Source organism: Scyliorhinus torazame, chromosome 13 (genome assembly GCF_047496885.1).
Source record: "Scyliorhinus torazame isolate Kashiwa2021f chromosome 13, sScyTor2.1, whole genome shotgun sequence".
NCBI classification, from domain to species: domain Eukaryota; kingdom Metazoa; phylum Chordata; class Chondrichthyes; order Carcharhiniformes; family Scyliorhinidae; genus Scyliorhinus; species Scyliorhinus torazame.
This window is the reverse complement of record NC_092719.1, coordinates 39638324-39652403: the sequence shown is the minus strand read 5'-3', so window position 1 is coordinate 39652403 and position 14080 is coordinate 39638324. Positions and strand designations below refer to the sequence as shown.

At 40.7% G+C, this 14080-nt stretch overlaps 1 protein-coding gene across 4 annotated transcripts in view; it reads left to right on the top strand.

Moving 5' to 3' along the window:
- The window catches only part of LOC140387976 (voltage-dependent calcium channel subunit alpha-2/delta-1), an 890358-nt gene that overhangs the window by 719296 nt on the left and 156982 nt on the right, over nucleotides 1–14080 (top strand). For all 4 annotated transcript variants that reach the window (XM_072471400.1, XM_072471399.1, XM_072471398.1 and 1 more), the window contains 2 exons: nucleotides 1078–1152; nucleotides 1806–1880. In XM_072471400.1, coding sequence (XP_072327501.1) covers nucleotides 1078–1152; nucleotides 1806–1880 — 150 coding nt within the window. The remainder of the gene's footprint in view (nucleotides 1–1077; nucleotides 1153–1805; nucleotides 1881–14080) is intronic.

Sequence of the window (14080 nt, the reverse complement as noted above, 5' to 3'; positions counted from 1 at the left end):
TTTCAACTGAGAGGCCATTACATTATGCCTCCGCTGTGATCTCGGAGATAAAATATGTCATGTCCATTGCCGTAAGGAGGCAGCTTAGAAATGTATGTGAGAGATCCTCCTCATGCTGCATCATGACTTGACTGAATTTCAAGAAACAGGAAAGTTGCCCTTCTGAACGCCATACAGTTCACCCGCAGCTCCATCTTTCCCTGCAGCCCCTCCCTGGAATTGATGAGGTAACCATGTACTGGCAGAGTGTGCAGCCATTTTAATCGCCTCCTACTGGAGTAACAGTGGAACACGATCAAAATGGCTCCAGATTTTCAAGTCTCACGTATTTAACTGGAGGTACGGGCACTTATTGGACTAATTAAATATCTTGCATCTTCCAGAGGCACCGAGGGTCACCAATAACATAATCTGTTGAGCAGTAGCACTTCCGGTCTGACAGTAAATAGTGTCACAGTGGTTGACCTGTTATTGTTCGTGTTTACATCTCTGTGCTCGGAACGGCTGAAAAATTGTCTTACGAAACATTTCTTCGGCGAATTTGGGGCAAAATAAATAAAGCAAGTGGCGAGATATTTAAACAAAACGATATTGGAAACATTAGAGTCGGTTATATAAATTAACAATTAGGCAAAAATGGTGCTGATGTTAAAAAAAGAGAATGGGAATGTAGAAAGCAAAGGCTTTCATTTTTTTGCAACTTTAATGCAGTAAAATGTCATATTTCAATAGCACAGGAAGAAATGAAGAATACAATGTTGTTCGTGTTTTATGGGATAATATGACAACAATAAAGCTCCTGTTCATATCTGAGTCGCGTTGTTAGTGTGATGGTAATATCTGCTTCATCATAACAGTGCAATACTGGATAGGTTTTAACAAAAGGTAGGCCGTGGTTCCCAGCATCTGGCACAGTCTTACTAAGTTAATGCTGATACTTAGTGAAAAAAGCATTGCCTGGCTCCACCTCACCAGGCCAGCAGTTGCTCAATTGTTTTATACAAATTAAGTTTAATATTAAAATATAATGTGAAAAATGTACATTTATGAAAGGTATTGCTTAATTTTACTTCTCAGAATCAATTGATTCTTGGAGTGATGGGCATTGATGTGTCACTTGCGGATGTGCAGAGACTCACACCACGTTACACTGTAAGTATCATTCAGAAATCGGATATGTTCATTTATTTTCACCATGTGTACACCACTCAGCCCTCCTACAGTGAATCAGTGTTTTTCGCACAGCATATCGTGGAGTCTCCTCCCTGTGCCCATGCTCACTCTGTCTTGTGTGTGTTATCTGGAGCCTTCTCTTCTATATTCAGGCTAATATTGTCCAAAATGCACAAAAACCAATGTGGTTGATGCTCATGAAGAAAATGTCACTGCTTTATCTTCAATGTTAGTTCACATCATTACGTTGATTAATGAACAAATGAAATAACACAAAAATGAACACAAACTTGAGTTAAAAACTGTTTCAAAGTCTTTCATGGATTTATTGTTGATTCAGAGTTGGCTCATCCCCTTAGATACTGAATTTGTTCTAATTCCTTTGTATGTAATTGTACATAATTACAGTCACAGCATAAAGATCATCTAAAATCTTAAGATGTGCAGCTGTAACATTCTGAAAATGTAAAATTATTCAATGTTTGTTCGAAAATCATACATTAATGTTATTGCAGTCTCTAAATAAAATGGAGACCATGCACATTGCGTTGAATAATATTGAAATCTTTTAAATGTTTTTTTTATTTGGATTGAAAGTTACATTATTAAAGTCCTTTTTTGTATTATAACAGCTGGGCCCTAATGGTTATTATTTTGCAATTGACCCTAATGGCTACGTATTGCTTCATCCAAACCTCCAGCCGAAGGTAAGTTGGATAAAAATGTTATGCATTCTAATAGCTAATGCATGGAGGACCTACTATTGTGAGCCATTAAAAATCGAATCACTGACTTCTGTTGAAATCATTAAAACTGGGTATCCTAGGAATTGCCAACGTGCAGCATCGCAGTTAATTATAGATTTTGTGCCTTCGCCTCCAATTAGAATGAGATCTTCGCCACTCAACATTTACAGTGAATTAATATCAGAATCATTTGATATTGTTGCTATGATTGAGGGGGTTTTGCTCAAGTCACAAAATGCTGTAACACAAGAGTCATTAATTTTAACAGGACTGCAAGAATGGGAATTTCTGTTACATTTTATGTAAGGCATTAACCATGGGCGAAGGGGAGGGTTAATTCAATCTTATATAATAACTATTAAAAAAGAAATAATGAGAATCTGGGACCCTGTAGAATATTTAAATTGAAATAGCTAGCATCCGGATTATCGTTTTGAAGATATATACAAGTAAGTATTAGTGGGCGGGAAGAAAAAAATGAGCAAATTTGCACATTCACCTTGAATCGGTCTTTTCTATGTCAAACCATCCTAATGCGGCAGCTGTAAGGTGGCGCATTAAACTGGTTTGGTCCTGAGAGGTTTTGGAAGCATGAGCGGTAATGTACTCATGCTCCATTAAAATGGCCAATAGAGCGAGCTAAATTGATTAGGAATCTAACTGTATTATGCAGCTGATATCACTACAACGCTTGCTTATAGGATATATTCCATCCCATTTGATAAATTTCTGCAACACCTGTTTCTAACTGTTTCTTATTTCCTGTGAATCCTAACAAAATGGAGTGTTTTGAATTCATCTGATAGTTATTGAATGAAACCTACCCTGTATACAAGGTTATATAATAACAATGCAAACTCTGTAAGTGACAGAGGCAACGTATAGTGGTGTGTGGAAGTGCAGCCAATTCTGTAAGTTTCAATTGGGAGCAAATTCACAGTGATGGGAAGCAAAGTTTTTACTTTAAAAATGAACTTTTATTGGGCAGTGGTCAACGTTGGTAAGCCTTTGTTATTTTGTTCTGTGTTTGAGCCCAACTGCGAAGTGTTGAGAAAATTGAGCTGAAACGTGATGGAAGGGGCACCATTTATGAAAATTTTAACCAGGCCAGTTTGCACAGCCTTAATAAAATCCCCATGCTGATCAGTTTTTACAATTTTGCCAGTTTGTTTATGAAGCTGCATGGCAGAGAGGCTGCTAACGGAATTCCCATCCAAGGATAAGGTACCCAGCAAAGGCAGCCGATGCATCGGCTGTCTTTGATTAACTAGTCAACTAACATTAGCTCGAGCTAACCAGAATCATTTACTGACTTCAAAGCTTCAATCTTTTTTTTTACTAGAAAGCGCTTCTTATACCTAAAATTATTCATATGATATCGTACAAGGAGGTGAGCGTGTGTGAGTGTGCTTAAAATGTAGTAGAACTGTCCCTTTTCCTGGCTGAGCTGTAACGGTTCGGAATTGAAATTTGCCAGGCTAGGAGATAATTCACATCACGTTGGTAACTAATAAATTAAAAATCCCACTTATTTGATTGAAATCAGACATTGGTACTTGGGTAATAGGAAACCATTGACTCCACTTTCATTGATTCGATTTGTATTCATGGATGTGCACCAATAGTTGGGGAGGTTGTGGGCCTGTTTCTCATCTGGTATTTTGTGCTCAAACGACACTTCTTTTTACAGTGAAAGAACACTAGCATCTGTGGAAAGAAAATACATTTTTTCCAAACATATTTTCCCCCTCAGCCACCTACTCTATGGAAGGGGCAGTTACTTGTTTCTCTACATATGTAGATGACTGTTGTCTAATGTCTCCAACCATCTTATTCTTAAAATCTGTCCCTGCCTTTCTAAATGCCACTAATCACAGAATTCATTTCCAAATTGTGTGCATCATTTACATCCAGAATAAACCTTAATTAAGTGAGCTTAATATTTCGAGAAAAAATGTGCTGTCAAAGGCATTCACGCTTGTCAAAATTCGTAAACATTTTTTACTCCCAGTGAGACACGCAGGCCTGTCTTCGTCCCACAAATGTCTGCAAGGACATATCGCCTCATAATGCAGTCGCCAATTATGATGCATCTCGTTAGGGCCACAATTTAATTAAAGGACTGTTGTGCCCTTGAGCATTATCTGTGTACAAGGAAAAAGGCAGCAGTGAAAAAAATACCAAATATTACCATTCAAGCTGATTTTATTCGGAGCAATTAACACAACAAAACTGGCAGGAACAAAGACTAACATCTCGCAATACTTTCCCTACTATTTCATTCCAGTGCCTACGTGGCGCTGTGTTTTATTATTTGGTGGCGGCAATAGGTCAGAGCTCATCTCTGATACCTGCATTCAGATCTATACAAGCTGCAAGGATTGTTGCAGAAATGCGATTGAGTGTATTTCATTTGACCCTGAGCCTGCAGCAAAACGCAAATTTACCAGAAATTGGCAATCTGGGCATGGGGCAACACGGAAGACGAGTTCTAAAATTGCAGCAAAGCCCCCGTGGTTACAGCAAAGCTGCAACTGAGACGGTCTTATTATCAACCTGGTTCATTCTGAACTGCACTCCCATATTTTCTGATTTACTGAAATGGAAGACTTCAAAAAACATTTGAAACAAATTCCTCATCCAGAATTTGCAAGAAATTAAGCAGCACGTGGGAACGTTTTCACGAGAAAGGTGAACTTGAAATCCCAAAGCTCCCTCTCGGATCGTTTCTCCGAGAGTTTCCTGATCCCACAAAGCCCTTGGAGCGAAGATTCAAAGTTTGGAGACTCCATCTTAGATCCTGCTGACCTGTTAGTGTCCAACAGAAGGAAATCCGACTGAGGGAAAGTATCATAGAATCATAGAATTTACAGTGCAGAAGGAGGCCATTCAGCCCATCGAGTCTGCACCGTCCCTTGGAAAGAGCACCCTACTTAAGCCCATGCCTCCAGCCTATCCCTGTAACCACACCTAACCTTTTTGGACACAAAGGGCAATTTCTCATGGCCAATCCACCTAGCCTGCACATCTTTGGACCGTGGGAGGAAACAGGAGCCCCCGGAAAGCCATGCGCACACGGGGAGAACGTGCAGACTCTGCCCAGGCAGTGACGCAAGCCAGCAATCGAACCTGGGACCCTGGAGCTGTGAAACAACTGTGCTAACCACTGTACTACCGTGCTGCCCACAAAGTAGGTAAAGAAATAGGTGAAAATTTGAACATGCTATCTGGAATGAACTAGAAGGAATGCTACACATAAGAACATAAGAACTAGGAGCAGGAGTAGGCCACCTGGCCCCTCGAGCCTGCTCCGCCATTCAATGAGATCATGGCTGATCTTTTGTGGACTCAGCTCCACTTTCCGGCCCGAACACCATAACCCTTAATCCCTTTATTCTTCAAAAAACTATCTATCTTTATCTTAAAAACATTTAATGAAGGAGCCTCAACTGCTTCACTGGCAGGGAATTCCATAGATTCACAACCCTTTGGGCGAAGAAGTTCCTCTTAAACTCAGTCCTAAATCTACTTCCCATTATTTTGAGGCTATGCCCCCTAGTTCTGCTTTCACCCGCCAGTGGAAACAACCTGCCCGCATCTATCCTATCGATTCCCTTCATAATCTTATATGTTTCTATAAGATCCCCCCTCATCCTTCTAAATTCCAACGAGTACAGTCCCAGTCTACTCAACCTCTCCTCGTAATCCAACCCCTTCAACTCTGGGATTAACCTAGTGAATCTCCTCTGCACACCGTCCAGTGCCAGTACGTCCTTTCTCAAGTAACGAGACCAAAACTGAACACAATACTCCAGGTGTGGCCTCACTAACACCTTGTACAATTGCAGCATAACCTCCCTAGTCTTAAACTCCATCCCTCTAGCAATGAAGGACAAAATTCCATTTGCCTTCTTAATTCCCTGTTGCACCTGAAAACCAACTTTCTGCGACTCATGCACGAGCACACCCAGGTCTCTCTGCACAGCAGCATGTTTTAATATTTTATCATTTACATAATAATCCCTTTTGCCGTTATTCTTACCAAAATGGATAACCTCACATTTGTCAACATTGTATTCCATCTGCCAGACCCTAGCCCATTCACTTAGCCTGTCCAAATCCCTCTGCAGACTTCCAGTATCCTCTGCACTTTTTGCTTTACCACTTATCTTAGTGTCATCTGCAAACTTGGACACATTGCCCTTGGTCCCCAACTCCAAATCATCTATGTAAATTGTGAATAGTTGTGGGCCCAACACTGATCCCTGAGGGACACCACTAGCTACTGATTGCCAACCAGAGAAACACCCATTAATCCCCACTCTTTGCTTTCTATTAATTAACCAATCCTCTATCCATGCTCCTACTTTCCCCTTAATGCCATGCATCTTTATCTTATGCAACAACCTTTTGTGTGGCACCTTGTCAAAGGCTTTCTGGAAATCCAGATATACCACATCCATTGGCTCCCCGTTATCTACCGCACTGTTAATGTCCTCAAAATTCCACTAAATTAGTTAGGCACGACCTGCCCTTTATGAACCCATGCTGCGTCTGTCCAATGGGACAATTTCCATCCAGATGCCTCGCTATTTCTTCCTTGATGATAGATTCCAGCATCTTCCCTACTACCGAAGTTAAGCTCACTGGCCTATAATTACCCACTTTCTGCCTATCTCCTTTTTTAAACAGTGGTGTCACGTTTGCTAATTTCCAATCCGCCGGGACCACCCCAGAGTCTAGTGAATTTTGGTAAATTATCACTAGTGCATTTGCAATTTCCCTAGCCATCTCTTTTAGCACTCTGGGATGCATTCCATCAGGGCCAGGAGACTTGTCTACCTTTAGCCCCATTAGCTTGCCCATCACTACCTCCTTGGTGATATCAATCCTCTCAAGGTCCTCACCTGTCATAGCCTCATTTCCTCGCTTCTGAAAGACCAGAATGAGACAGAACTAAAGACTGAGGGAAATTTCAGTGACTAAAAGAAAAAAGAGAAAGGAAGCGGCATGAAAAAAAGCAGGAAGAGATAGTCCAAGAGAAAAACACACCCCGAGTTGGAACAATTTGTCGCTGAGAAAAACTGATTCATTCTGAACTGCACTCCCTTTATCTCTAATCCTCTTAAATGGAAGCCTTCAAAAACAGTTGGTAAAAAATATTTGAGCTGCCGAATGAATCTGTGCTTAACATGTTTGTACAAATTTTATAGGCCTAAAATATGCACAGTAGTATCCAGTTTAGCAATGCAGAGGCCTGCATCCTCTGTGCATGGACATTCAGGCTCCTATTCAGTTGATTGGGACACTAAGCTGGACCGGTGACCAGCTGAAGTAAATATTGACCATATTTCAAGATTGAAATGAGGCTTCTGTGCTCTTTGCATCTTAACTTATCCTGAAGTTAATTTGCTGTAGTTAGAGCATGCTGTATATGTAACACCCCCCAACCCAACCATCATTGCTTGGCCTAGTCCCCAGTTCCCCCCCAACACAATCTTGTCTCTGGACCTCAGTGAAGGACAATTTTTTTAAGACAGCAAAAGGTGATGGAGGAAGTAAAGGACTAGTCCCCTCTATACCATTATTCACTAAATTCATTGCCAAGGGCTTAATTTTGCAGAGCTTCACCACAAATTTCAGATGTGTGGTGAAGAGAGTTTTGTTTTTCAGTTCTGGCATTTGGCTGACTAACTAGACAATCCTCCATGTAGTTCTGCAACCAACTATAATTTTACTTGGCTTTCTGGCTTTATTTTGCTGTGCTCAGGTAGCCAATATATCTTAGATAGTTGGCAATTTATAATACTTGTGTGGCCTCCAAAGTGTGGAATTGTTTTTCATCAGTCCACACTTGCGACATTGTGGGTCCATCAGTATTGTATTCCCTAAGTAACCGTTACCAGAGCAACAGTGTCCCTCTCAATCTCAACAAAAATTAAACTGTCAAGGCCACTTCTACTGCCACATTTATCCCAAACAGTGGCAGTTGTAATACAACTCTCACCTCCAAACTCCCCTATCAAGGCTGCTGTAGATTTTTCATACATTTTAATCTGCGTACTGTATTAAAATGTATCAATCTAAGCCGTGGACAGGCTGAACACAGCCTTGCATTTTTGTCAAAATGTGACAGCTTTCAGCCTTTGTTTCTTTATTATAATCATTCGTGTTTGTTTTTACATCATCTCCCGTCCCCATTTCCACCCCTCCGTATCAAGAACACAAGCAAGGTCTGACAGAAGAACCATCTCACATGACCAAACAATAAAAACTCTCTGCAGTCCATGTTCTTTCAAACAATTACTTCAAAATACTTTCCATTAAAACATTAGAAATGGAATATTCTATGAGGACCCATCACTTATGGTCACTCTGTTGATAATTAAATTGAGCACCTTGGCAATTGCACTACTGCATAATGCAGGCACCCATAACTTATCCTCTGTTTTTAAACAAAGTAATAATAATTAGATTGGTTTTTTGTGAATACATTTTGCATCTGAAGCCCATTGCTCTGATCACTTGTAATCAGTAAGCAATGAAGTAACTTGAAATATGTCGATGGTGACTCTTACATTTTAATTTGATGTTCGCCAAATATTTAATAATGAGACAGTTGACAAGTATTTATTTATGTCCTCTTAAAGTAAAATAGATTTTTAAATTTACATTATGTTTTTACTATTTACTCAAACCTGATTTGTGTTGAATTAAAGTACAGTTCAAATCAGGTTCAATGAGTACTGCATTCAGAAATATTTAACATTGAATTTGAGCTGTTTCTGTCAGTGTAAACAAGACCTAGGGCATTTTGCCAGGACAGCACATCCACTGAATATATTTCCATTAAATTTTCAAAGTTTATACAAGCAGCTGATCTTAATCGACTGCACTATGGCAGGGTTTAAGACACAGCCTCAACTGTTGATGAGCACAGTTAACAAAGACCCCTATTTAAAGTTATATTCAATACATTCCAAATAATACAACCTTTCGACCGGAGATACATTTGTACTCTGTATTCAAATAATTGAAGTGGCAGTTCTGGTCTTGCAAATGTTAAGGATGTTTAGAAATATGAAAAGGTGCCGATTAGCATTTGCAACAAATTCGAAGTTAGCATAGAGAACAGCAGTGGAAATTGAGATATGCTTGACCCCACAGAATGAACAATGCACCAGACCTGCAGATAAGTATCAATGTCTGAGCCTTGAAGATTTATAATATTTCAAAATGCTTAACCTACAGACACATGGGATTATTATGAATTGACTGCTGTTCAAAAAGATAGCAAACTTCCTAAAGAAATTATTTATTACAGTGCATGTTATAGATGTCTGATCCATAAAGTGTACTAAAATTACCTTTGCAGTTGCATTTTCCAGGCAAATTTCAAAACCCTGTTATTAGCTGATAGTTGCTCCACCGCTTTCAAGGTGTAGATCAAGTATATTTTAGATTTCCAAAGAGTTTATTTATACATTGATCCACCAACCTTGGCTTCTGCAATCCCACCTCATCAAATTGCATGAGGTGGGGAGAGGACAAGCCTAGTTTCTCTAGGCTCAGGTTCCATTATTTCTACCAATTAGCAAGTTACATTAGGTATCACGCATCAGGCCAAAGGAGGACCCTGGGGGTGGATTGGGGCTGGTGCTGCAGGTAAGAGCATTATCGGCTGAATTTTCACTGAGTAGGGATGACTCCGGAATCTTTAAAAAAAACGACAGGCGGGTCCCAGTTTCGGGATTCCCGACCTCATTCCTGATTTTAAAGGGTGCAGGCTGCTTCCGGTCAAAAGCCCACAACTGGCACTCGCAATCTGACCGGCTTCATTGCAGAGATAGGCATGTCACACTTTTCCACACTTTTCCTGGGGTTGGGCCATGTTGTTAATGAGCCATGATTCATGGCCCCTCAGAGGAGTTATGAACCCTAGAGAAAATATACTCAGAGGTCCTGTTAAAGGTGAGTCCCAAATGTCCTCCTCATGCCACATATACCAAGCTGTGGCACTCCACACCCCCTCCCATGGTCCTTCACATCCCCTGTGCCAGGCTATGGCATTCATGACACCTCATTACCCCTATGCCAAGTTACAGCACTCTACCGTAGCCTCCCACCATGGTTCCTCCTGCCCGCCACATCAAGATGTGGCACTTCCATGCCCATTGACCCACTTCACACTGTGGAGAACCAATGAACCCTATAGTGACACCAGAATGTGTAAAATAGATTTTAAGAAGTAATTCTTTCATTCATTACTTTCTATTATATTAAATTAATCACTACAAGGCAATAAAATATCAATCATCCAACTGTTTTAAAGAATCAAAAACAGAAACCACAAATGCTTGAAACCACTTAACCTTGTGTAAATAAACTTCAGTGAAATTGACTGCAGTTATCAAAGAGCCAGAGCTGTCAATCAAGTAATGTTTTTCCTGGAGTACAGCTGTTTCAACAAGAGTAATGGATGGCTGGGCTCTCATCATTCAAGCAGACATTACTTTGTCATGCCAATATTAACAAATTCATTTTCCTGATTTTGGTGTTTCTAAAAAGTGATATGTATTTACTGTCGATTTTTATATAGATGTAGCTTTACATTTTGTGTGTGGGGGTATGTGTTTGTGTGCATAAGTATATATTACAATAGAGGTAGTTATCATAGAAATGCAAGTAGAAGAGATGGCAGTTAATGTAACGCAAAACTTTGTTTTAAAAAGCCAATCCTCAACGTTGGAGTAATTGATAAGAACAAATTAAAATTTTTAACATGGTGTAGATCTTTTGTAGTCTTCACATTATATTGTCATCTCTTCCCTGTTTCATAATTTTCAATGTTTCTGTATTAAGACTCATATTTCCATTAAGTAACACTAGCTGTGTATCAAATACACAGTATACAGACTAAGCAAAATGAAGATTAATCTATCTCTAATCAATCCCACTCAGCACCAGCTAACATCATTAACTTTATCAAATCGTCTGGCTGCATGAAAGATTTTGCTTCAATGCTCATATTGGGGCTAATACTTGGGGGCTGTGATTGGCCAAAAATAAAGATACATGCCTGGATATTTTTCTAAAACCTTTTGATAAAACACCTGAGTCCATGATGAGCTGGGGATGAGGGAATATTTTTCTTTGAAGTTACATTTTGTAACCATTGCTTAGCAAAGTTATCACTAATTATTTTTGATAAGAATATTTGAAGGAAAAGCTCAAGAAAATGGAGAGGAATCTACTCTCCTCCCTGCACGGTATTGAGAAAGTGAGAAATCATTACTAACTGCAGTGGGGAAGGACTGTGGTCTTCTATAGTTTGAAAGTATTTGTGTGCTGCTTGTCAACAATTCTGTCTTAGGAATTTGAAATGTGTTTTTTTTCAATGTACATTTTATTCTAAAACTAAACCTAAAAGATTATTTCAACCTGATGTGAATTTAAACCATAAGCAGTTCTATTTCTGCATAAAATTAATGTTAACTGACAGACTTAGAAAATGGGTATTTTGAGAAATTGTTTCTGTGAATGGTATTGATACATGAACAAGTTAAAGTTTGTGTGTGTTAATTTATTAGAGATAATGACAACCTGAGAATAAGGACCTCTAACCATAGAGGATTATGTTGCCTTTGATTTAGCCTCTATCCAGTTAATTTTTCTCACTCAAACTTACTCATTGTTATAATGGTGCTGAACTGTTCTTCTTCTGCCACACTTTCCTTCCCAATGTTTGGTTTTGAAAAGATTGGTATTAACAGAGGAGTCCCTGAGTGTCCAATTACTTGCAGCTAATTTAATATATTGGTTGATAGCATGTTAACATAATGAAGGATTTAATAAGGGCCCCGTGCCTAGCCCCATGAATCTAAACTGTCCTTTTTCCAGAGGGTGGAATGCAATTCCTGGATATTTTCATGGAAAATGACAACACCATTGATGACCTGTTAGGCACGTTTTATCAGTGCAGGAAGAATGACTTTCCCCTAGTAACCTTGCCATCAAATACCAGTCAAAATTAACTCGGTAGTGATCCACTTGAGCCTGGGATTGGTGCAGTACTCGCCTCGACAGGGGGGGCAAGATCAGCCCACAATTAGGCATCCGGCCTCGTTTCAGTAATTTATCCGGATTCTAGAAGCATATTGGAACCACAAGTATATTTTAAGGAAAAGCTTGATTAAATGTAAATTGATCATCTTCCAGTCACGTAGTGGGCTGTATTTCCTACCCAAACTATACAAACTAACAGTATTGGTAGTTAATCATGGAAACATGGGGCGGGATTCTCCGACCTCCCGCCGGGTTGGAGAATCGCGGCTGGCGTGAATCCCGCCCCCGGTGGTTGCCGAATTCTCCAGCACCGGATATTCGGTGGGGGCGGGAATCGCGCCGGTCTGCGATTTCCCCCCCGGCGATTCTCCGGCCCGCAATGAGCCGAAGTCCCACTGCTGGAATGCCTGTCCCGCCGGCGAGAATCAAACTACCTCTCTTCCTGGCGGGACTAGGTGGCGCAGGCGGGCTCCTGGGTCCTGGGGGGCCCCGCCCTGGGGGGGGTGCCCCCACGGTGGCCTGGCCCGTGATCGGGGCCCACCGATCCGCGGGCGGGCCTGTGCCGTCGGGGCACTCTTTTCCCTCCGCCTCGGCCACAGTCTTCACCATGGCCGACGTGGAAGAGACACCCCCCCTGCGCATGCGCGGGGATGACGTCAGCAGCCGCTGACGCTCCCTCGTATGCGCGGACTTCCGCCGCCCGGCGGTCGACGGCGCGCCAACCACTCCGGCGTGGGCCTAGCCCCTCAAGGTGAGGGCTTGGCCCCTAAAGGTGCTGAGAAATCCGCACCTTTGGGACGGCCCGACGCATGAGTGGTTCACGCCACTCCATCCCGCCGGGACCCCCCGCCCCGCCGGGTAGGGGAGAATCCCGCCCATGATCTCAGAGGTTTATAGTCTTGTTCTGACATTGCGAGTGGGCATTCCCAGCCCCGCCTGCCCCAGGACCGTAAATTCACCTCCGAGGTCAATGGATCTTTTAATGGTCTGTTAAACTGTCCATCCCATGGCAGACAGGATTGGTACTTTTGGGCCCAGATTTTAGCATATGAATTGCATACTGCACATTCCATTTAAAATTCATTTAAAATATTGCTGTATACCTTGATCCATTTCGTACCTGCAATAACACGATTTGATATCCATCTCATTAATATACCATTTTAATCATAATACATTTCATACTGATGGATGTAATGTTAACCAAAAAACTTTACTTTTTTATTACATTAGTTAATTGGTGTAGGGATCCCAAAGATTAATTTAAGAGAGAGACGCCCTGGTACACAGGTAATGTAGCTGAAGGAACCCTTGGTGCTGCAAAACTGCCAGTATTGAAGCTTTTGGAGAGAGCCTTGGCAAACTTAAATATAAGTGCCTACCTTTGGGCCTGGCTACACAAGATATCCTGAAGCATGCATTTCTACTTGCTTAGCCGATACATAATCCATTACCAAAGGAGCTTTGCTAGTTCTATGATAACTTTTTAGGCAGTGCTCTTGTCTTCTAATGATGGCTGTTAAATATTTAAAATAATATCCGCATAAAGACAAATTTAACTTTTAGGATCGCTCACTGGCTGATATGAAGATTTGAATGTAACAGATTTGACAGATTGTCCTGTTTATTACAGACAATGCATGTGGTCCATCCGATTCTTTGGTGACTAGGGTATACTTTAATGAACAATTACTTAACTGTGGAGACACAGTTTCATCTAATACATCTCAAGTAGAAGTCAGTACGAATGTGCCTTGGCTGGAATAGTATAGTCATTGAGGGAATTCACAATGCTGATTAATATGATTCCCTTTGGAAAAGCAAGTTCACTTCATTCATTTTAGTTCAAGGCTTGAGTCACAACCAATGATTATATAAGTACATTTATCACCCAGTCTAGCTTTTTGTTTCAAGTAAAAAACTTTGTCCAGAATCTAACTCTTGTTCGGTTAACACTGCAAATAAAGTCTTAGCCCCCAGTAGCGGATGACATTTGTTGATTTACAAAGAAAAACATCAGGGTGAGCAATATTGGCGATCCAAACTAATTTCAATTCAGTTTCTTTTGTAATTGGATTTGAACATCATTGATCTGA